The sequence below is a fragment of the Corvus cornix genome, chromosome 3 (genome assembly GCF_000738735.6).
Source record: "Corvus cornix cornix isolate S_Up_H32 chromosome 3, ASM73873v5, whole genome shotgun sequence".
Taxonomy (NCBI): domain Eukaryota; kingdom Metazoa; phylum Chordata; class Aves; order Passeriformes; family Corvidae; genus Corvus; species Corvus cornix.
This window is the reverse complement of record NC_047056.1, coordinates 110,151,147-110,173,108: the sequence shown is the minus strand read 5'-3', so window position 1 is coordinate 110,173,108 and position 21,962 is coordinate 110,151,147. Positions and strand designations below refer to the sequence as shown.

Genomic DNA, 21,962 nt, shown 5'->3' with positions numbered 1-21,962 from the left:
TCTGTTTGACTTCTGGAGCTTTGAATGTAATTATGATTTTCAAAATTATAATCAAAATATTGATTAACCAGAGTGCATCATATCGAGCAATAAAAATCTAATGATTACTCTTAAATTTCTTAACTTCATGATCTTTTAATAAGTGACATCAATAGAAGAAGCCAAACACCCTGGACACTGCATCCGTACACTGACTGTCCCTACTCAGCTCATCCAAGGCCTCAACAGCTGTTAATCTCTACTATTTTCCTAAAATGTTACATAAAAATTAAATAAAGGATATATCTGTGCTTTAGAAACACGGGCTGGGATCACCTTATCAATTGTTTTATAAGAGCCCCACAAGCCAAGGGAATTGAGTACAGATATGTTTAAGAATGCCACAGATTCCAAAGCTCCCACGAGTGAAATTTCATACCTATTTCATTCCTCTTGCCCAACAGCCTAAACAGGAATCTGATGTGAAGGGTGGAAAAAGCAACCCTGTACATATAGAGACATATATTCTTATACATGTCCAGTACATATAAATCCACTACATTGCTTTTAAAGGCCCTGACTGACAACAGAAAATGAGGAAATACTGGGATTATTGCTGCCTGCACTACCTTCAGTCTTTACATATTATATGTATTACAAGCCAACCACATTGATGACTTTTTGTTTTCCATTCATTCTAGTCAATGCTTGGATCTTTTTCTTCACTATTGGTACAATTTTGTAGGTAAATATTATTCATTTCCTTCTATTTGATAACTTAGGTTTTTAATAACAGTATTTTAGTGTCTTTCCACTTGTAAGGTCAGTGAAATTCATCACCACTGGATGCTGAGCAGCATCTCTGCATGACCAGACAAAAAGCAGCAGCTCTGTCTTATAGCATATGCTGACCCTGCACAGAGATCCATGGCAAAAAAAAAACCCAAAAAACCTGACTAAGTAAGTCATCAAATCCTCAATCTTAAGAGAAAACATGGAGAACACCCAGAATCCCTAGCTGGGATTCCTGAATCATCTCCTGAAGTAGATTCTGTGCTTGAGAGTCTATAGGTCTGAATATGGTGAAAAAGGGGGAGGTAATGTTAAAAGTAGAAAACTTAGGACATGGCTTTTCATATGAATTACCATATAAATCTATCATATAAAGCTAAATATTGACCACATTCAAATGCTGCAAATACACAGATAACAATTAAGAATCACTTGCTAGAGATAAAGCCCCATCTCTTCTTTTCTATCCCACATGGGAAATGCAGACAAACACACAGTGCTGGTACCCAGGGAAATTTTTATTCTACAGACTTATTTTCCAGTTTGATTTCTTCCAGGGCAGGTGTGCCATGTGTTTGCTGCAAATGTATGCATGTTGTTTATTTGACTCTACAGCAGAACAGATGAATAGGGGAAGGATTTCTCCCAGATGGTTTTTGTGAAGTCCCTTTATCCCATCCATGTAAACACACAGCGTGTTCCGGTTTGCCGGGCTGTACATCCACCCTGTGACTTAGTACAAAGTCTGAATGTTTAGTTAGCCAGAAGATTGTTTCCATCCTGTGATTCATTAGGTCCCTATGGTACCCTCGACTTCCTTTATTTTGTACAATCACAAATTATATTAGTTTGTCTTATTTTGATAACCCCTATAATTAATGTCCTGCACAGGAAACTTTATTACTGTTTTAAAACAGACTCATAAAACAAGGACTTTTCCCGTTGCTGGGGTGGCGTAAGTGACAGTTGCATGTAACTTTGGCATCAAGAGGGAACAGTGCTTCACACTGTTGGTTTTTATCAGTGGGCAATTCCTGCTCATGAAGGAGCTGCTTTCAATTCTTTCCTTTTTAAAAGGAATGTCAGAAATGCTACAATTATGTATATAAAGGTTACAAGTCTAACAGTTCAAAAACGTCGTAAACAAACCTGGAGCTGTGTGAGGTTATACATTAAAGTGACTAATCTGGTTTGTGAATGAATAACAACTGTGATTTGATTTTTAAAAATCAAAAACCTGTACAAGCAAAAACCTGTAAAGGACCAAGAAAGCTTTATCTTTGCTTCTGTTTAAATCCCCATTTTTCCTACTCGCCTCTCCCACTGTCATAGTCTTTTTCTCTCAAAGAGCAAGTGAAGGTGAGTTTTCCCTTCTCTTTTTGTTTTAAACAGCAATAAAAAGAATAACAGCTGCAGGAATAGGGCTGGAAAGAGAAGAAAGTACAACATGTTGATCCAGAAAATATACAGCCCTTTGAAAACATAAAATTCATGCTGCTCATGATAAATAACTTTGCATTTTCTATCAGTAAACTTATCCTTATGCTTGTCTCTGTATTTTCACCATTGCTTTTCATAGGAAAAAAGTGGCAAATGACCACCCAGTCTTTACTAAACTTCTTACTACAAAAGGAATATATTCCACAGGATGGGTTTACCACAGACTTACTCAGGACTTGGCACACTGCTGAATCTCTGCATCTCACTGTAAGTTTTCTACCTATGAATTACTGCTGCAATTTAATACAATCTACATATTCCAGTATAGACTATTCACCTGCTGACCTGTGCTTTGTGTTTTGGTTGAGACCAAAGGACTGATTCTGAATTAAATATGTTATGTGTGTAAGACATAATTTATTTCAAATAGTAAAAACAAGAAAAAAAAAATCCATTTGTATACTCAAATTTTTTGTTTATGCATATATGTAACTCAGGACCCAAATCATGCTCCTACAAAGGAAGCAAGAATGGAATATTAATAGCATTAGGTAGCAGCACAAGTTGTATGAAATTAAATACCATAGGAAGATAAAAGTAAATGATGAAAGAAATCCCAACAGATATCATGTACAACATGATTTTGGGCAACTGAGGTTCCTTTAAGTTGACACTACTGAATTCTAAAAGGCAACCAACTGGGTCTGACTTCAATCATTTGACATCAGTTGGAGAGATAAGAGTCCATCTTCTAGCAGACACACACTGGCTGACAGGGAGCAAACCACAATTCTATTAACATGAATTCTACCATTCATGACAGTCTCCATAAGGACTTATCACACATTACAAAGAATTACAGGAGATAAAACATTTAAAGCATGCGGTCCAAGGATGTTGTGATGTGCTGTGGCCCTCCCTCTCAGCAGCCACTCTTTCATGGACAGACAAAGTTACTTACCTGGATTTTTTGGTGTGCATATGTGTAATTTACTTATTCCCTTGCTGAACTCTGCCCTTTTGCTAAAATATCTTCCATTTTGTAAAAATAAATCTAGTCTCTTCCCAGAAGCCATCTGATATCTCTGAAACAAAATGTAAAGGACTGAACTTCAAATCTAGTGCTACACTGAATAACCAAATTCTGTGAAAACAGGTGCCTGCACTACTCCTGCCATACCCAGCGTGCCTAAACTGCTGCTATTTCATTCTGGTAACAAACACCCAGCTGCTACATTGTCAGAGCACAAGGAATGTAATTCCTTGACAGGGTTTCTGATTTAATTAGTGCATACTGATTTTATTGTATATTTGCCTTTGAAGTATCAACAAGGATCTATGGCCCAATCAAGAGAAGATACTAATAATATTTAGCTTGCATTTTCTTATGAACCAGCCCAGCATGATAAAAATTCTGGAAAGAGCTGGTGAAGGCAAAGAGGGACATTTCCTCCTGACAGCAAACTTCTCAATGGTAGTTTAATGATGAGCAAAATTCCTATTCCATTCCTCTTACTTACAGGCTCTTTTTTTGTTTGTTTTGGGGGCTTTTTTGGTGGGATGGGGGTGTTTTGTTTTGGTGTTTGTTTTGTTTTGTTTTCACGAAGTGCTGAATAATCTACATTTGTCCTAAAAGAGGATCTTTGAGTTCCCCTTCTAAGGGTCTGAATAGATATGAATAGATTATTATAGAAGATGCTGTTTCAAAACCTTCTCACTGCACACGGACAGTGTATCGAATATGATGGAAGAATGAAATAAGAGAGGCCTCATTCCACTTCAAATGGTCGGTAATTTAAAGGCTTGTCCCCTTCTGATTAACACCTTTTTGCACTCCCTGTTGAACTGTTTTTGCAGGCACAACTTTCCTTGTACTGCTTGTGCTTAACCATAAAGAAAATACAGCTTTGATTGGAACCTCTAGTCTTAGCACATATAAAGAAGTACAGTTTTAGGGTAACATGAAGGCATTTATAAATTCCTTAAACATTTACCTATAAATGAACATTTAGATCTGTTACCAGAAACTATCAGCCAACAATGAACTTGATTTCAAATTAAAACTTAAATTCATTGTGCTTATCAAATACATAATGCTTGACCAAAAAATTTACAGAACTTTCTAGTGTAGGAGTTTTAAGATTTTCTGTTGCTTGATATACAAAAACCAAAAGTTATAATAATTACAATATAAGCATAAAAAAATTCAAACTCATGACACAAATATGATGGAATTTATCTCTCACCTTTCATGCCTATCTCCTAGATATTCAAACCCAAGCCACCTGTCAAGGGATTCTTTTGTTAGTCAGCTGAGAAAATAAATTCCTTGAGAGATACAAGCCCATTCAACTCCAAAAGTAATTTTAGGATGACATGAATCTTCCTCTGGAGATGCTCATTTCCTCTACTTCTAGTAGAATTTCCCTTAATGTAAAGCAGTATGCATATTGTTCAAAATACATCCAAAAATTGATCATAAAATGTGATGAAGACTCTTAAAAGTCTGCTTTCCAGGATTTTGCCTTGTTAGTGCACTCATCTGCTACAGCAGCCGGACTTCATGAAGTGTATAGTGGTTTGAAGCAGTGACTGTTTAAATCTGTCCAAACCAGACCCTGATTTAATAGAGTTCAGATCAACTCTGAAAATAGGAAGTTGGAACTATAAACCTGTGAGATATCAAAAGTCAACCAATCAAAGGTAATCATGCTGGCAACTTATTTTTTAATGCAGAGGCTCAAACCTGGACTTAATCAACAAGAACAAGCTCTTCTTACAAATGCTTATTATGAAAGATGTGTGCAACGTGCCAGCTTTATTGCAGGCATAGAAGTAATTTCTACAGTTTAGCCTTCTACCTGTATTATGGATGGAAAAATGGACATGAACTAAACAAGAAATCATTAAATTACATAGTGAGAACTGCATAGTCCATTAACATGAGTAATATGACAAAATCCAGGTGGTAAGCAATAAATTCACTTCTGCAGTCAGCTTCAATTATAAATCCAATTATAAATTCAATTATAAAAATAGCATTTTTCTAGTACTGGGTAAATACCAGCAAAGACACCTATATGTAAAGAGAAAATTCCATGTAACTGCACAGAACAGCTCAACAAGGATGTGCAGTTGAGGATGACAAATGTGCAAAATTCCCTATCAGAAGCCCGCAGCACGTAAAACACTACTGATTTAAGAGTTCCGGCATGTGCATGTCAGAGGTCAAAGCAATGAGCTATTAAAGATACTTTCACTTCCTCAGAAATAAAGTGCTGTCTTGGGCTGGGAGGGGAAAGGTTAGAAAAGCTGTTTATCTGCCGCTCTGTTCCCATTCTTCCTTCTGTCAGGAAATCCTACAAGCTGCTGCACCCCACGCAGGGTTAACCCCGGGTCACGTCCAGCCCCCGAGTAAGTTCCCGGCTTTGATTAAAGTGCAAAGACCACACGACCACAGGTTGCACTTTCTCAGCTGCAGAGCTTGGTAATGCTCAGCTCAGCGAAGCCTCGGCGGGACAGAACAGCCCAGACTCCACCACGTTACTGCTGAGGGAAGAGCGAAGCTGCAGCCATCGGTTTGCATAAATTACAGGGGTCATTAGCAAAGAGAAAATGTTACTTTATCAGAACTAAAGCGAGAATAAGGACTACAAATATATGCCCAGGGCAGCATGTTTAACCAGTGGGAAACCTGCGGAGAGGGGAGAGACGTTGTCCCCTCCGAGGAGCCACAGGGCACGTTCACGACAGCCCAAGAGGAGTGTAATAAGGAAAGAATCCACAAAGATGCCAGGAGACTGTGGAGACAGGGATACACTGTTGGGCTGCAGAGGTAGGAGCAGAAACAAACTGCCTGGAGCTGGAAGGGATGCCAAGGCATTTGCTGAGGTGCAGGAAACTACCGAATGGCTGCTGGATTAGGTGCAAAGCTGAAGGAAAACACCTGTTGCAGGCAAACCGTGGGCAAGGAGCAGTCTAATTTTAGTATATTTCTATTTAAAAATCAAATGTATTATGTGCATGAATATGTAGAAATATATATAAAATATATATTTTATACACACGTACATATTTATAATGTGTGCTGGGTCCCATTCTGAATGTCATCATTTTACAGAAGTTTTTAGTTCTAGTTAATGTAGTACCAGAACCTACCTTGAAACTTTAAAAGCTTTGTCATTGCTAAAAGGGCTCATTACAAAGAAGAGGTATAGGAACTTGCAGCTCAAAGTTCTAGCTGATCCAAGCACTCATCAGATGTAAATATTAGTTATAATATATATTAGTAAAATCTATATATGTTAGTTCCATATAATATCCATTCCCACATATGCTGGAAATTTCATTCAAATCACAGAATCATTAAGGTTGGAAAAGACCTCTGAGATCATCAAGTCCAACCATTAACCCAGCACTGCCAAGGCCACCAATAAACCACGTCCCTCAGAGCCAAATCTACATGTCTTTTAAAGACTATAATAGGAAAAACACACTTGTCATGATTCCCAACCTACAGGTGCCGTGTCAGATTATACCTTTCTATACAAAGGTACAGTCATTTGTCAGATGGCAAATTCATGCCATGGTGTAAAATACCATGATTGATTTCTTAAGAGGAATTGTTGAACTTTAATAAAATATAGAGAGGTTCAAATTTAGAATTGTTTCTGACAGATGTGATTCAAAACAACCTCATTTATGTAACACTTTCATTGGCTTTCAGTCTAATAAAATATTCCATGTTTCTGCATTATTTTTTGACAGAAATCAAAACATCACATAGAAGGAATATTAAGACATAAATCCTAAGCAAATAATGCATTAACGCAAATCATAGAACATTTAAAAAAAAAAAAAGATAGCAAGGCAGTCTTTAGAAGAATAGCCAGTTCTTTTCTTTTTAACAACTTGAAGTTTTTAACAAAAAAACCCACCAGCTTTCTTCCCAGGCTTAGGTGGGGTTGTACATCTGGTTCTACAGATCACTGAGACCAGAGCATCACCCTCAGTTTCTGTGTTTTATTTGTTTCTAAACCCTGGACAATCTGTTTGTCATTTGTTCACGAAAATATCATGTGGATTGAAGAAGTTTTAGAGTGCAGATTATTCAGCCAGTTATGTTCTTACCAAATTTATCAACTGAGTGTGGACAATATCTTCCACCAGAATAGCAGTTTCATGGAGTGGCCTCCGAGCATCTCCCAGGGAAAACCTGAAAGACAGAGTTTTATTGCAAGGTTATGGAAATTAGTTAAAAAGAAATAAAGTATTGGTCTCCCGAAAGATAAAAAGAAGAAAATAGGAATAATAACAACAAGCTTAATACAGCTGTATGTACAGAAATGCTGGATCACTCAGCGTGGTGCAAGGATTATAAACCAAAGTCATATGACTAGTGGAACAAAAGAGCTGCAAGAACATACACTAAAGCATGGGCAGGGAAAAACTGAAAGATTGAGGAAACAGACAAAAATCCAGTCTGTAGGAACATTTTTGTACACGCTCCATCCCCTCAATAAACAACGCTGGTAAAATGCTAACAGCAGATGAGGAGAAGACTGAGATACTCAACATCTTTTTTGCCTCAGTCTTCAGTGGCAACTTCTCTTACCACACCTCTCTAGATGATCTTTAATGTCCCTTTCAACCCAACCCATTTTATGATTCCATGAGAAAAAGACCAGGTAAAGCCTGAGCGTTTCCCATAAAATTCCCCAATGGTGGCTCACTGAAAAGATCATTACATGCATAGCAAAATAAAAAACTGCTACTCCAGTCTTACTTCATTCTAGTGAAAGACAACTTCTGGGCTTTCTAGTATTTCCTCAACATTTTTGAAAATAAAATGTATTCTCTCCTCCTAAGTTGAGTTTTTAAAATACAAAAAACTTGTACAGTAAAATATATTAATTGTAAATTAAGTAGCACAGGCCAACAATGACACTACAGATTCTTACAAAAATAGTGAAAATTTATTTACAAGAAAGACTCAGATCTTTATAGGTGGCGGAATATATCAATTATTTACTTACGAAAGAATTAGTCTACCTTGAAATAAAGTAAAACAATATTTTATCTATAAACGACTAAAGAGCTTTATAGTAGGCTTCTTTTTCTTTATCTAATAATGAAATTATGTCCAGTGTTCTGCAAACAGCATTTGAAATTCTAATAATAAATAAATAATAAATAATTTTTTAAAAAATAAATATCAGCCTAATACATGTAAGAGAACAACAAGAACTACTCAGGTAAAATGTTAGCATAATCCACTGTACTATACTGGTCATAGCATGAGGAAATTACACTCTGTATTTGTCCCCTATCATTTGTCTCTCTTGTTGGGACTATCAGCATCTTAAAGAGAAAGTTATGTTTTGTAACATGTTATACATCTCTCAAACGAACACAACTCAGATAATTTTTTGTCTATTATGCAGGGCTGCACATGTACATGGATTAGAATGTCAGGCACTTCCTAGGAGTATAAGCACAGCACAACAATCCATCCAGAGACTATCAAATATCTTATAAACTGCAAATACATGGACATGCTATAAGAAATACATATAAAAATAAAAATATTTAGTACCATAGTACATCGGAATATTAAACAATATTTAAACCATCACAGATTCAAAAAAAGTGCTCGTACAGGATAAAGCTCCAGTATTTTTTTTTTTAACAGTAAGGTTTGTAAATAAATGAAAATGACAATTGATAGCTGTTTTTAAAACACAGGGTATATAAAACCAAAGAGAAGAGTTATCACAAACATAATATACTGTTCATTCGTAACTGCTGGTATTTTAATTTTTAAAAGTAATTATTCTTTCTTTTTAAGGCTTTAAGTACAAAATAAAACAACTATTCAAGACAGTAGTAAACACCTGGTTTCCAGCCTCATCATCTTAGACATACATTTATCATGCTCACAGTTTTACTCAGCACCCCAAATGTACAAATTAAAGGATTTGGGGTTTCTTTTTCAAAGACAAAAAAGTGCAAGAATGAAAACCTGTTTTTGAGGCTGGATGCTGCCTCCACACTGAGCTGCCCACCCTGTCTGTGTTCAGAAATCTCTCTCACAAGTAATTAACAGTTCCCCAAATGGCAGGAGGGGCAGAGGAGTTGCATTCATGATGCAGCACATTGACCCAAGAGGAGACAAATATCAAAGCTTTTTGGTCCACTCTGATGCAAAAGAATACCACTCAGGATAAGGGACAGTGGTTTCAAACTGAAAGAAGATAGATTTAGAACAGGTACTAGGAGGAAATTCTTCCCTGTGAGGGTGGTGAGGCCCTGGTACAGGTTGGCCAGAGAAGCTGTGGCTGTCCTATCCCTGGAAGTGTCCAAGGCCAGACTGGACAGGGCTTTGAACAACCTGGGATAGAGGAAGGTGTCCCTGCCCATGGCAGAGGGTGGAACAAGATGATCTTTAAGGTCCCTTCTAACCCGAACCATCCTGTGATTCTGTGATAGACCAGAGTTGATGCTGAGACATGAAAAAGAGTTAAAGTCAAAGGCACTACTTGATTTTATAGAAAATCGAGTTCCAGATGCACCTACTTTCTTCCTACCTCACTTCCATGCTTTCTACCTTCCAAAGCTATTTCTACCTCAGTTTGCCTTCACTGTTTTCCCATGTAACTTCTGCCAGCTTCTTTCCCACACACAGAAAACTAGATACTGGCATGGTGGTTTCAGAAAAAAAGTAAAAACCACCACACCCACCCACAGACGCTTCCTTTTTCTTTGCAATGGATCTGGGATTTTCAGACACTAAAATAAAAGTAAAGCTTCTATATTCATTAATTGTATTTGTATAGCATTTGATATGTTTCTTGATTCTAACATGCTGCTAGGATAACATTATTTAAGATACCAAACACAGCCTTTTTTTACATCTTTCTGCTACCAGAGGTAATAATTAGAAATGCACAAGCAGCTTATTACTTTAACTCTTTCATTTTTTCCCTCACTTTTGCATTGTACCTCTCCACAAAAGAATAAACACTAAACTAAGAGTCAGATGGCTCAGATTTTCCCAACTTGCAGAATACAGAGTAGTTTAAGAACTAAAAGAAAACACTTTAAAAAATAGACCCCCAAATTTGATGCCCTTGCTTCTGGGAAGTGAAGCTGAACCTGACGCTTTAATATAAGTTATGAATTTTAGTTCACATGTGCTTTGCTTTTATGGTTCATGAGAGTCTTTTAAAGAACCTTCCATTCACTACACATATTAATAAGTCTTCCTATGAAATGCATAAAAATTCCATTGAAAATAAAAAAAGAGCTGTTTCTCTACAGGTAAATACTGAAGAGGAAGTATATCAAAATACTACGTTAGCAGGGCATCAAAGCAGTAAAGTATTATGGAAGACAGTCCTGGTAATAGAAGCATCAACCCATTAGACATGTCATACAATAACAAAGCCTTCTTAGAAGATCCTATTTCAAAGGTTTGTCTGTTTTAAGGAAACATTTTTACAAGGCGGGGATCAACTTACCCAGATTTTCACAGGAGGATTAAAATAGTAGCATGGAGAAAGAAAAGACTGCAGCAGCGCTTTTATTGTTTACTTTTAGCTTCTATTTCTAATTTATTTAAGTTCCTGTAATGATGTTTCCAGGCTCTTCAAAAGGGTAAATGTCCAAGCCACTAAGTGCCTACATGAAGTATCATGGTACTATGGGTAAACACACGCTCATACTTGGCACATGCTAAGGTCTGACTGCTGCTCATGGTGCAGGGACTGACATTTGTAAGAACTTTAAAATGGGCAGCTACAGAAATAGATAAAGCACTTTTTGCTATATTTTTGGAGGTTTAAATGCCTGAGAAAGGTACTGGGGCAGGCACGTCACAGGCTTGGTTCAAACACCCCGATGCAGAGCTCTCCAGGTGGCCAGACCACCAGGAGAGCAGACTGTGGAGACAGAAAGCTGCTGCAACCTCCCATCCTCCACAGCCTCAAAAAGCTGTCCTGGCCAGAAAGGAACTATAACCAGGGTGGCTGGGAGTGCACTGAGCTAGAATAAACAGTTTCCCTCACTGGGGCTTCTACTGAGTTCACACCATAACAAGGCTGCCCCAATGCATTCAGAATTAACCACCTCAAATAAACGTGATGAATCCAGCCTAGGGAAAGTATAAAAGCAGCCAGGTAGTCTGGTGGGAAATGTTTGCTGCTTTTTTTTTTCTCTCTTCTAGAAATCCCTAACAATTCTCCTTTTCTCTTTCTACATAAAGGATGAGCGTGTGCCCAGGTTGGCAAGAATGCCAATGGCACTTGGCTTGTGGCAGCAAGTGTGGCAGCAGGACCAGGCAGTGACCGTCCCTCTGCGCTGGGCACTGCTGAGGCCACACCTCGAATGCTGTGTCCAGTTCTGGGCCCCTCATGAGAAGAAAGACATTGAGGGGCTGGAGCATGTCCAGAGAAGGGAATGGAGCTGGGGAAGGGTCTGGAGCACAAGTCTGGTGAGGAGCAGCTGAGGAAGGTGGGGGTGCTCAGCCTGAAGAAAAGGAGGCTCAGGGGGACCTTCTGGCTCTGCACAACTCCCTGACAGGAGGGTGCAGCCAGGTGGGGTCGGGCTCTGCTCCCAGGTAACAAGTGACAGGATGCAAGGAAATGGCCTCAACTTGTTTCAGGGGAGATTTAGACTGGGTGTTAGAAAAATTTTCTTCACAGAAGGGGCTGTCAAGCACTGGAACACGCTGCTCAGGGCAGTGGTGGAGTCACCAGTCCTGGAGAGATTTAAAAGACCTGTGGAAGTGGTTCTGAGTGACACGGTTTGGTGACTGACCTGGCAGTGCTGGGTTAGTGGTTGGACTAACCAACCAAAAGACCTCAATGCTGTTAGAGGTCTTTTCCAAGCTGAATAAATCTATGATTCCATGATCCAAACTGCCATAGGGCAAGCAAATACTTCTGTCCTCAACACAGAAGTATTTATTTGCTCCTGCCTACAACCAGACTGGGACTGTTGATCACAAGGATCCATGTGCCTGTGATGCCAGAGACACTGACTGGGTGCACAGTGTGTATGTGGGAATGTAGCCCACAACCTGGATGGGAGGTTTGAGATCCACGCAACAATCTGGACATGCATCTGGGCTGCATATTAGAGACCAGAGGGTTTGTGAGTTGGCTACTGGAGGGACTAGGAGGTCCACACCAGCTGCTGGGGAGGCTGTGGGGCTTGTTTTTGAGACCCATTTGCTTTGTGTGTCTCTGCAGGTGAGGACTGAGCCCTCCAGCACAATGACTGAGCTTGAGACTACTGGGTTTAGCAACGTCCAAAGTGTGGGGGCTCATCACATACAGAACCAGCTGATTCACTGTTACGAATCTAAAACCAGGCAAGGATCCCATAAAATCACAGAGGACAAATCAGCTACTAGATATATTTGGACTGAGCAATATCTGGGCTCACATCTCCTCAGTATTGTTAAGAGCACACAGTAAATTTCTCTTCTTTCAGCTGTTTGGCAGAATTGTACTTGGAATATGCAGCATATTAATTCTCAGAGATGTCAGCATATTATAAGCAAGTGATTTCTGAAATATATGAAATATTGGAAACCTGACGGCCAGGTGGTGACAAAAAAAAAAAAAAACAGTTTTACAGTACTGACCACAAAAATGTCCAGAAAACGTCCAGCAGTTTGAACACCTGAAGAATAAGCACTGCAAATGACTGAAAATCAGTAAAAAGAAGCTTTGGAAAATCAGTAATACAATATGTTGAAGTAATTCACTTTAGTACCAGAGGATGCTTACTCTGAGACAAAGATAAAAATATGGAGATCGGGTCCCTTAGATGACCAAAAATTAGGAGTCTCCTCTGATGAGCACGGGAACGAGCCTGTCATTGCAACAGATATCCCAGAGAAAATTGCATAAGGATAGTACCTTTTTCAAAGTCTCAAAAGCTAAAGATAACTCCTGTCTCTAGGTTTTTTTTTGCCATGGCTGCTGCTGAACAAATTAGGCAGAAGTAGAGACTGAAAGGAAAGAGATGACTTGTGCCAAACCAGAAAATTGATCAGACACGCACAGGAGGACACATTGTACGGAGAGCAGAAGAGGAAAGAACAAAATCCAGGAGGAAGAAACTGTCCTGAGTAAAAGGATGATTTCAATAGGGGAAAGAGAGATAAATAACAAGGTCTCAAAAATCATTTCTATTTTATGTTAAGATACGTTGTATCAGAGAGAGGTGAAGTTGCTGTTTTGTAGACTTCACTTCTTCCTAATACTGTCTGTACACTTACTGAGACATTAATTTAAAAAGTAAATAATCTTGCTTGCTATATTGCCTAAGCTTAAGGAAAAAGGGAACAGTCCAAAGCACTGAGTTATGTTAACTAACCAGCATGTTCTACCAGCACTACCTGAAAAAGCACTGGAATTTATATTGCTACTTATATATTTATCTGCTCATCAGTTAACTTCCACCAAGGCCCTTTTAGAAAGAAAAGGTAATCTTGATTCCAATCAGAGTTCATGGCTAATATATTTATCTGCTTGGATTAATGTAATTAAGTATGCAGAGATTTTATATGACATGCTGAGTATGGTCCTTTACCAGGATTTAGTGCAAATCTGAGATGTAGAGCCAAACTTCAAGTTGTACCTATGTCAGATTTCTCTTTATAGCTTAGAAAAATTACATTTAAGTTACAACAAAAACAAGCATTAAAAACCTACAATATTAATACAGATATTACAAAAATCAGGGTTGTACATCTGCAGCTGCACAGACCAGGCAATTTGTGTATCTACTTTGATATATGGGTAGGTGTGTAGATAATTGGCTATAGTGCATTCAGTTAATTGGGTAACAGTAATTACCTTGCTTTGCGTATGAAGCTGAGTTAATCTGTATTGACTTCAACCACTCTTTCAGCACTACTTCCTCTACCAGGTCTTTTCTGTCTGTCCATTCCTTCTGACAGAGTATTCCTGGATCTCTCTACTGCTTGACAGTGTTTCTGATGCCTTCTCTAACTGCTGAAGGGACACCATGCACATCCCTTTCTTAGACCTAAACTTCTCTGGACACTTACACATTTTCATGTCTAAAACCTGAGGAATGTATCTCACTACCCAGATAATGTGAACAGCAGTAACTCCCTTTTTCCTGCTTCTACAAAGACTAGAGACACTACAGGAATTTACTAAAACTAATTACCACCTATTTATTCAGCAAGTGGAGACATCCTACTGCCTTATTTAAATACTATAATATTAACTCTACACATTTGATTACTAAATTTTTGAATCTTTACTAAAAGAAACTCAGCTAAAGGAAGACATGTTTCCCCAAATGTGTATGGCAGTGAGAAGGGCAAGTACAGGAAGGACCTGAAACATCAGATACAAAATTGGGCTTTTTTTCAGTCTAAAATTAAGCTGTGATGATGTCTGCAGATATTGAGAAAGCATAAACAAGAAGAGAAACATTACATAAGACCATTTAATTATTCAAAAGTACATACTGACAAGGAAACGGGTAAAATTTAGAAAAGGAGCATTTAGAACAAATTAGAAGGAAAATATCTGAAAACAAGAGTGAAAACCCTCTGTAACCATCACAGAAGGAAGAGAATCTTCAGTGCAGGAAACACAAAAAACTAAGCTTGGCCAAGAACTGGGGAAGGGTCTTGTGATGTTAAACAAGTACACAAAAGGAAATCATGATTATGTGAATTAAAATAATTTTAAAAGAGATAAAACCCCATCCTATTACAGTATATCACCTGCAACTCTGGAGTCTGAAATAAGCTTCCCTGATGCTTATAATAATTAAAATTCTAAAAACAGGAAGAGACTTCATAATGAATAATTATTTTGACCTAATTGAAAACTTTATAATGCTTTCTTAATGGTTCCCTGCAGATACTTCTCAATCACCAGGGTGGAAAGCATCATCCACTCATCATTGTTCCCCTGAGTTAAGACCTAAACAAGGCAAGACCTTTGTTAGAGCAACTTTGTTTACCTGAAAATCAAAGTCGTTTGTTTACACCCTCAGTTTTTAAACAGTGAGGTCTGCCAGGGAGCAGGATTAACAATGCCTAACATCCTGCCAAATGAAAAGTCCAATTCTTCTCACAAAAAGACAAACCCTGCCCTCAGTGACGCCACCATAAATCAAGAAAAACACAAAATCCTCAGGGATAAATTTCAGAGATGCTGAAGTCTCCCAACTCCATGGGAGGTCGTTCTGTTTTGACTCAACAAAGTGTTTTAAGCATGAACGTTCTGAATCATATGCTTAAGTTGATTTTGAATGCTTCAATAACTTGAGGAAACTAAGTCATATCCTAAATTTTCCCTTTAGAAAGGGCAACTTTTGTTAACGTTTCTTTAAATACACTATCAAGTAGGCATTAAGAAATTTCTAACCAATTTTTTCCTTAATAAATTCATATTCATGCCTGCACAATCACTGTCTTGAAGGCCAGAAGAGAGGAAAAAATAGGAAAAAAGAAGATACCACTATATCACTTCTACTGCATGAATCACAGACCAGCCAAGGTTGGACATGTGGAGATACCCAGTTCAATTCCCCTGCTCAAATTATTTCCTCAGGGCTGCAGCCACTCAAGTTTTGGGCTTCTCCAAGGATGGACACCCCACAACTTCTCTGCAAAAAGTTCCCACCCATTTGGCCACCCTCACAGTAAAAAAGTGTTTTCTTTATTTTTAAGTGGAATTTCCTGTATTGCAATCTGTGCTCAGTGGCTCCTGTCCAGTCACTGGCCACCACCGAAGGAAGGCTGGCTCTGTCTGCTTTACCCCCTCCCATCAGGTACTTACACATATTGATAAGATCTCCCCGATCCTTCTCTTCTCCAGGATGAACTGACCTGGCTCTCACAAGCCTCTCCTGTAGGAGAGATGCTCCAGTCCCTTAAGCATCTCAGTGGCCCCTCACTGGACTTATTCTAGTATTTCCATATCTCTCTTGTACTGGTAAGTCCAGCAGTGGCCCCAGAGATCCAGCTGGGTCTGTCCAGTGCAGAGGGGAAGGATCACATCCCTCACCTGCCTAATGCATCCCAGTGTGCTGCTCTCCAAGAGCACACAGCTGCCACATGTCCACCTTCACTGCTGGTTCCAGCCTGTTCTGGTGCCTGGGGTTATTCGTCCCTTGAGGCACAACTTAGGATTCCCCTTTACAGGGCTTCATGAGGTTCCTGTTGGAACATTTCTCCAGCCTGGTGAGGTCCCTCCAAATGACAGCACAACCATTGGGTCCATCAGCCACTCCTGGTTTTGTATCATCATCAAACTGCTGTGGGTGCACTCGTGTCCCATAACCCAGGTCAGTAATAAAGACATTACACAGTGCTGACCCCAGCATCAACCCCTGGGATCTACAGAGGGACTTCATGCTGCTGGTACCAACCCTGTGAACAGAGCCCTCTGTCCATCCCTTTATCTATTTCATCAGCTTGCACAAGAAGATGTTACAGGAGATAGTGACCAAAGCCTTGCCCAAGTCAAGGCAAACAGCACTCCCTGCTCATCCTTCATACAGTGCACTGTTATTTCATCATAGACAGCTGTCAGGTTGGTCACATACAATTTCCCTTTCATCAATCTGACAACTCCAAATCACTTTCAAATCCTTAACAGGCTCAGAAATTATTTCTAGAATGACTTGCCTAAGGGTCAGGGTGAGGATGACTGGTCTGTCATTTCCCAGATCCTCCTTCTTGTTCATTTTGGGGGCAGAAATGGAATTTTCTTCCTTCCACACCTCAGAAATAAACTTCCTGCCGTTGCCATGACTTCTCTTCAGAAGCAATATCATACATAAAATCAAAGCAGAATCCTGTATATTATGTCACTGGGAGAGTAAATATGTAAATTAAAGTCTGATTTCAAGCAGAAAGTGTAGTAAGATTACCTATACTTAAACTTTTATGACTACTGTTAAGACATGAAAAATGATTTTTTGTATATAAAAACATAACCTAGAAGATACATTTGAGTAAAAGGTTTTTTAAGTACTTCTTCCTCCCCCATGGTCAATATGCAAAATGTTGTCAATTTTGATGCAAGATGCTATAGAGGTCTACTTTTAACAGACTATTCATAGGTATATATGTTTCAGAGTGAATAAAGATAAATCCCATCCAAACCTAATTTTCTAAGCTTTGCTAAAAGCTCTGCAAAATAATCTTTCTACATATGGTCTTCACTGAACTAACTTGGTTACTCTTTCTAAACTCTGGGATGTACAATATTCATTGACTGAGGAGCAGTGTGATTTTGTAAAATAAATAAATGCTTGAATTTGGACAGTCATGTCATGTAGGTGCTTTTAAAGGCCCTGTTATTAATGAAAAACAATAGACTTCACCCTCTGGGGTTTTTTTCTCTTATATTATAGTAAACACTTTCTAACTGCTGAAAATCTGAAGATTTGTCCCAACGCAAAACTGTGGCAAGACCCCTTTTCAGTGCCATTGTGTACTCATCAAAATATACCAAACTCTAACAGTTAAGTGCCTTAAACGTAAATTAATTTTACAAATCCTTTTGACTGGCCAAGGAAAAAGATATAATTTATTCCAGTTGTATAGCATAATATGTTCCATTTGCTCATTCACAAAGGGTTTCAGTTTTTCAGGAAACAAATGAGACAACTGTCTTTCTTGACCATGCAGACTAGACTATGATCAGTCACTTCTGCTCTAGGAAAAAGTTCATCTCAACAAAATACCCAAGCACAACTGGAGTTTAACAAAGCCAAGGGAGATGAATTCTCAGTCTGCTCTCAAGAGGACAGGGCCAAAAAAGTGATGAGGAGAGTAGGAAGTCAAAACATCATTTCACTGTATATATACATTATAAGTGTTAACCAAATGTGGAAACCCCTTGCTATTTTAAATCTAGATTAAAACCACAGGACAATTTAAACTAATCCACAAGATACAAAACATAAATGAGGATGAATGTTTTATGATAATTTTTAGAGAAATAATATTATTCTTTTTTATATTCTCCAAAACATCAAGGCCATTTTTCATTGTTTTAAAAATTCATGTCACAATTTTATGAATGAGATGTGTGGGTGTTGAATGATGATAATTATATCCAATTCTCAAACAACACACTTCCTTATCAGATGGGAACGTGTTTTATAACATCAGTTTTCGTATTTTACTACCCTTCCTGAAGTCAGTGCCTGGAGAAGGGAAGCAACTTGTCCACTGTGGTCAGTGTCAGGAAAAGAAAGTTTTCCCCCTGGGCCTCTCATTGCCAGGGGGGTAACAAGTGCTCTACTGACAAATCAGGCTTTGCAAATTAGAGTTATTTTAATAGTAAATTAGCAAATTAAATTTAATTTTAATAGTAAAACAAAATGCTATGAAAAGTCCACCCATGTATGTAGGGAGCCTGTATTTTCAGTATTCCTCTTTGCAGTACTTGTGTGAGAGAGGTGTTGCTGTACTCACTGTAATAGTCGGGAAAAATAGAAGAAGGTGTCAAAAAACATGACCTATCTCAAAAATATGGAAATATTTGATACCAAAAGAGGCTTAAAAATATCAGCATTTATCATGAACACTGTAAAACCCAACTATGAAATTAATACAGTATTCTACATTTACATTTTAAAAATCTATTATATATATTAACAAAACCACTTTAAAATATTTATTACAACTTTTGGATCAACAGTATTCAGAGATCCTAGCTTGGAAATCTGTGCTCTAAATTACAGATAACTTGGGGCAGAGCAGTTCCTGCCTTCTACAGCAACGAAGCACCACAACCCCCCCAGTCACCAAAAATCAAACCCACTGTGAGCCCTTACAGAGGTTCTCTGTGTTACTAGTGAACCTGTGACCAAAAATAGAAACTATTTCCCCATTAGACACAGATAAAATACATCCACTAAGAAGAAAAGATGCACAATAATTAAAATATAGAATAATTCTTTCAAAGAGTTGGATTTAATTTAGGTTTAACTTCAGGAAGTACTGAACAAACCAATACTCTTGTTTTTCTGAGAGTAAAATTCTACCATAAGATACATCAATTTTACTGGATAGGACAATGCTTTAAAAATGTATTTTATTTCAGAAATCAAACTATGTAACCTTCTCCCTAGAGTAAGAAACTGGAAGTTCTCTGATAAAATCTTTTCTGGAAAGTCAGAGCAATTTCATATCAATGGTGTGCTCTTTTTCCTGCTTTCAAATGGATTACTTAGATGTTTTAAAATGTTATAACCCACAATAATCTGTTCCAGGCACCAACGAAAAGGAAGAAAAAAATTACAGAAGTCAAGATGTCGCCTGGAAGCACTTTATGGCAAACATTATAAAGATAACACAGAGCAGAGAAGCTCTGGCTCAATCCATTACAAATACCCCATTCTTCTTAAAATCACAAAAATGTATTTATAGTAAAGAACTCTTACAGGCTTTTTCCTCCGAAGACTTCATTTAAGTACAATTTGGCAGAATTTTTGGAACAAGAAAAGAGGAGTTTTATAAAATATTGATGTTTTACAGTCACCCTAGTCTTGATCTACTTGCTACAAAAACAAAAGCAAGGACTTTGGAAGATGACCACATCCGTGTCTACTAATTACACTTCGGTTTTTTATTTTGTCCAAAATGAGCTGTCTAGCAGCTAGACTGAGCAGACACTAAATCATCACTTAGACAACTAATGTCTCATTAAAAACACAAGTTATTTTTCTCATTTTGTTACTGCCACAACTACATTTAAAAATAAATACATGTGATATTAAAAAAGAAACAAACAAAACACAAAAAAAGCCCCCAAAAACAAACAAACAAACAAACAAAAACCCCAAACAAAACAAAAAAAAACCCAAACCAAATGGGCATACTGACCAAAGATATTCCTGTATACACAATCCATAGATCAACCTTGTTTTCCCCTATGTCCAAAGGAAAGTGCAGATGGTTTCCCTCTCTGCTTTCACCCCAGCTTCCTCCCATGACTTCAAGAAGGGAACAAACACAGAAGCAATAGGTTGCACTAACCCCCTGTGCACTAAAATTATTAAATAATCACTTCGAGTGCAGGGATGAAGAAAAGGAAATAAGAAACAGCTTTCTTGGGTTTCTCAAAATAAATTGTTTTTCTTTTTTTCATTGAGAAGTGTCTCAGTGGAAAGCAGGAAGGAGAAGATGTCAATATCTGGGCTTTTGAAATATTTTCACGTAAGCAAATTAGGACTGAGGCGAGAGCACTTCACAACCTTCACTAAAAATTTAAAGCTCAAATATATGAAAAGCATTTTGCTTACAAAGTAAAGAAGCAAAATCGAAAGTACCAAATATTAACTGTTTAATAATAATACAAGAACACTAAAAAGGAGTATGTGAAGTTGTAGTCCAAGTTTGACGTGAGTCAAGAATAAAAGACAAAAAAATGGGGACAAGTGGCACTCTTGCAGGGCTCAAAAGAACGTCCCAGGGAAGAAATTCACAGTTAATTATTTCACTTTATTGCTGGTAATTCAAAAGGGATTGATGTAAAACGCAAGTTGGCATCCATCTAAATTTGCCTTTAAAAAAATAGTCCTTTTCGAGATTTCTCAATTAAAAAGAAGACAAACATGAGCTGTGCTCATTCAGGCAAAACATGAATGACTTGGTATTTATTGACAAGCATTTAGACTTAAATAACTGAAAATCTGGAGAGAATTTACTATTGTATTACAGACTGATTGGATTAATATTAATGAATTATTAACTTAAAAATTTCAGGCTGCTCAAGTAGAAGCAAAATCAGCAATGAAATACAGGCATTTAAAAAGTTGCGGCTTTTTGTTTGGGCCTTTTTTTTTTTTTTAGTTTTCTTAATACACAGTTCATCCAGCATTATGCCCACTATATGAGTTAAAATAAATAATTATCATGAATACTGTATTTTGCTTTCTTGTCTGTATCTGAAAAACACAATATGAAATGATAACAGGTAAAATCCTAATTTCCTTATTTATCAAAACAGATAAACCAGACAAAAGAAATTAAAAAAAACCCATCCCACAGTCCAAAAGTCATTCCAAATAACACTTTCAATTACTTATTGCACATTTCTATGAGTGCAGAAGAAAAAAATTCTTGAAAAGATTAAGTACATGAGCATCCTAAACAAAACCCACAGATGCTGAGTGTCAAGCAGCTTTTAAAAAGAACCAAACTTCCAAAACAAGAATTAATCTCTATGGACAAAAGTGAGGAGTTGACATCCTTAAGGGAATGACGTTCAGCACCCCATCTTCCCTCTTCCTCCTTAGGAGCCACGGAAGCAAAGACTGGACTCCAGGAAAGACCAAATTCTCCACAAGAAGCTGTGGTTTCACTGAATCACACTCTACAGAGGCAAAATTAAATGTAATTTTTGGTATCAGAACAATCTGTTACAGGAAAGTAATTAATGTCTCCATTCTGCAGTTATTGAACACTCCTCATCCCCTTCCTTTCAGTTTCAGAGAGGAAAAAGCACGAGCTGCATTCCAGGATACCCCAGGTGCCACAGTGGGGGCAGTCACAATAACACTGAGCTATTCCCTTGTATTTTTCCTCTTTAAAACACCCTGACTTGTGCTTCTATATCCAGGCACAGTCGTTGCTTCTTAGAGCTGCAACTTGGCATCATTCACAGGCCCAGCAATGGTGCTCGTGGCCGGGATCTGTGTGGTCTAGGGAAGCTCTGCTTCTTCGGAAATGT

The 21,962-nt window shown here is 38.0% G+C and overlaps 1 protein-coding gene across 4 annotated transcripts in view; it reads right to left on the bottom strand.

The window, feature by feature from the left end:
- SUPT3H (SPT3 homolog, SAGA and STAGA complex component) overlaps positions 1-21,962 on the bottom strand; it is a 257,799-nt gene that overhangs the window by 121,278 nt on the left and 114,559 nt on the right. For all 4 annotated transcript variants that reach the window (XM_039568417.1, XM_039568418.1, XM_039568415.1 and 1 more), the window contains exon 3: positions 7,342-7,426. In XM_039568417.1, coding sequence (XP_039424351.1) covers positions 7,342-7,426 — 85 coding nt within the window. The remainder of the gene's footprint in view (positions 1-7,341; positions 7,427-21,962) is intronic.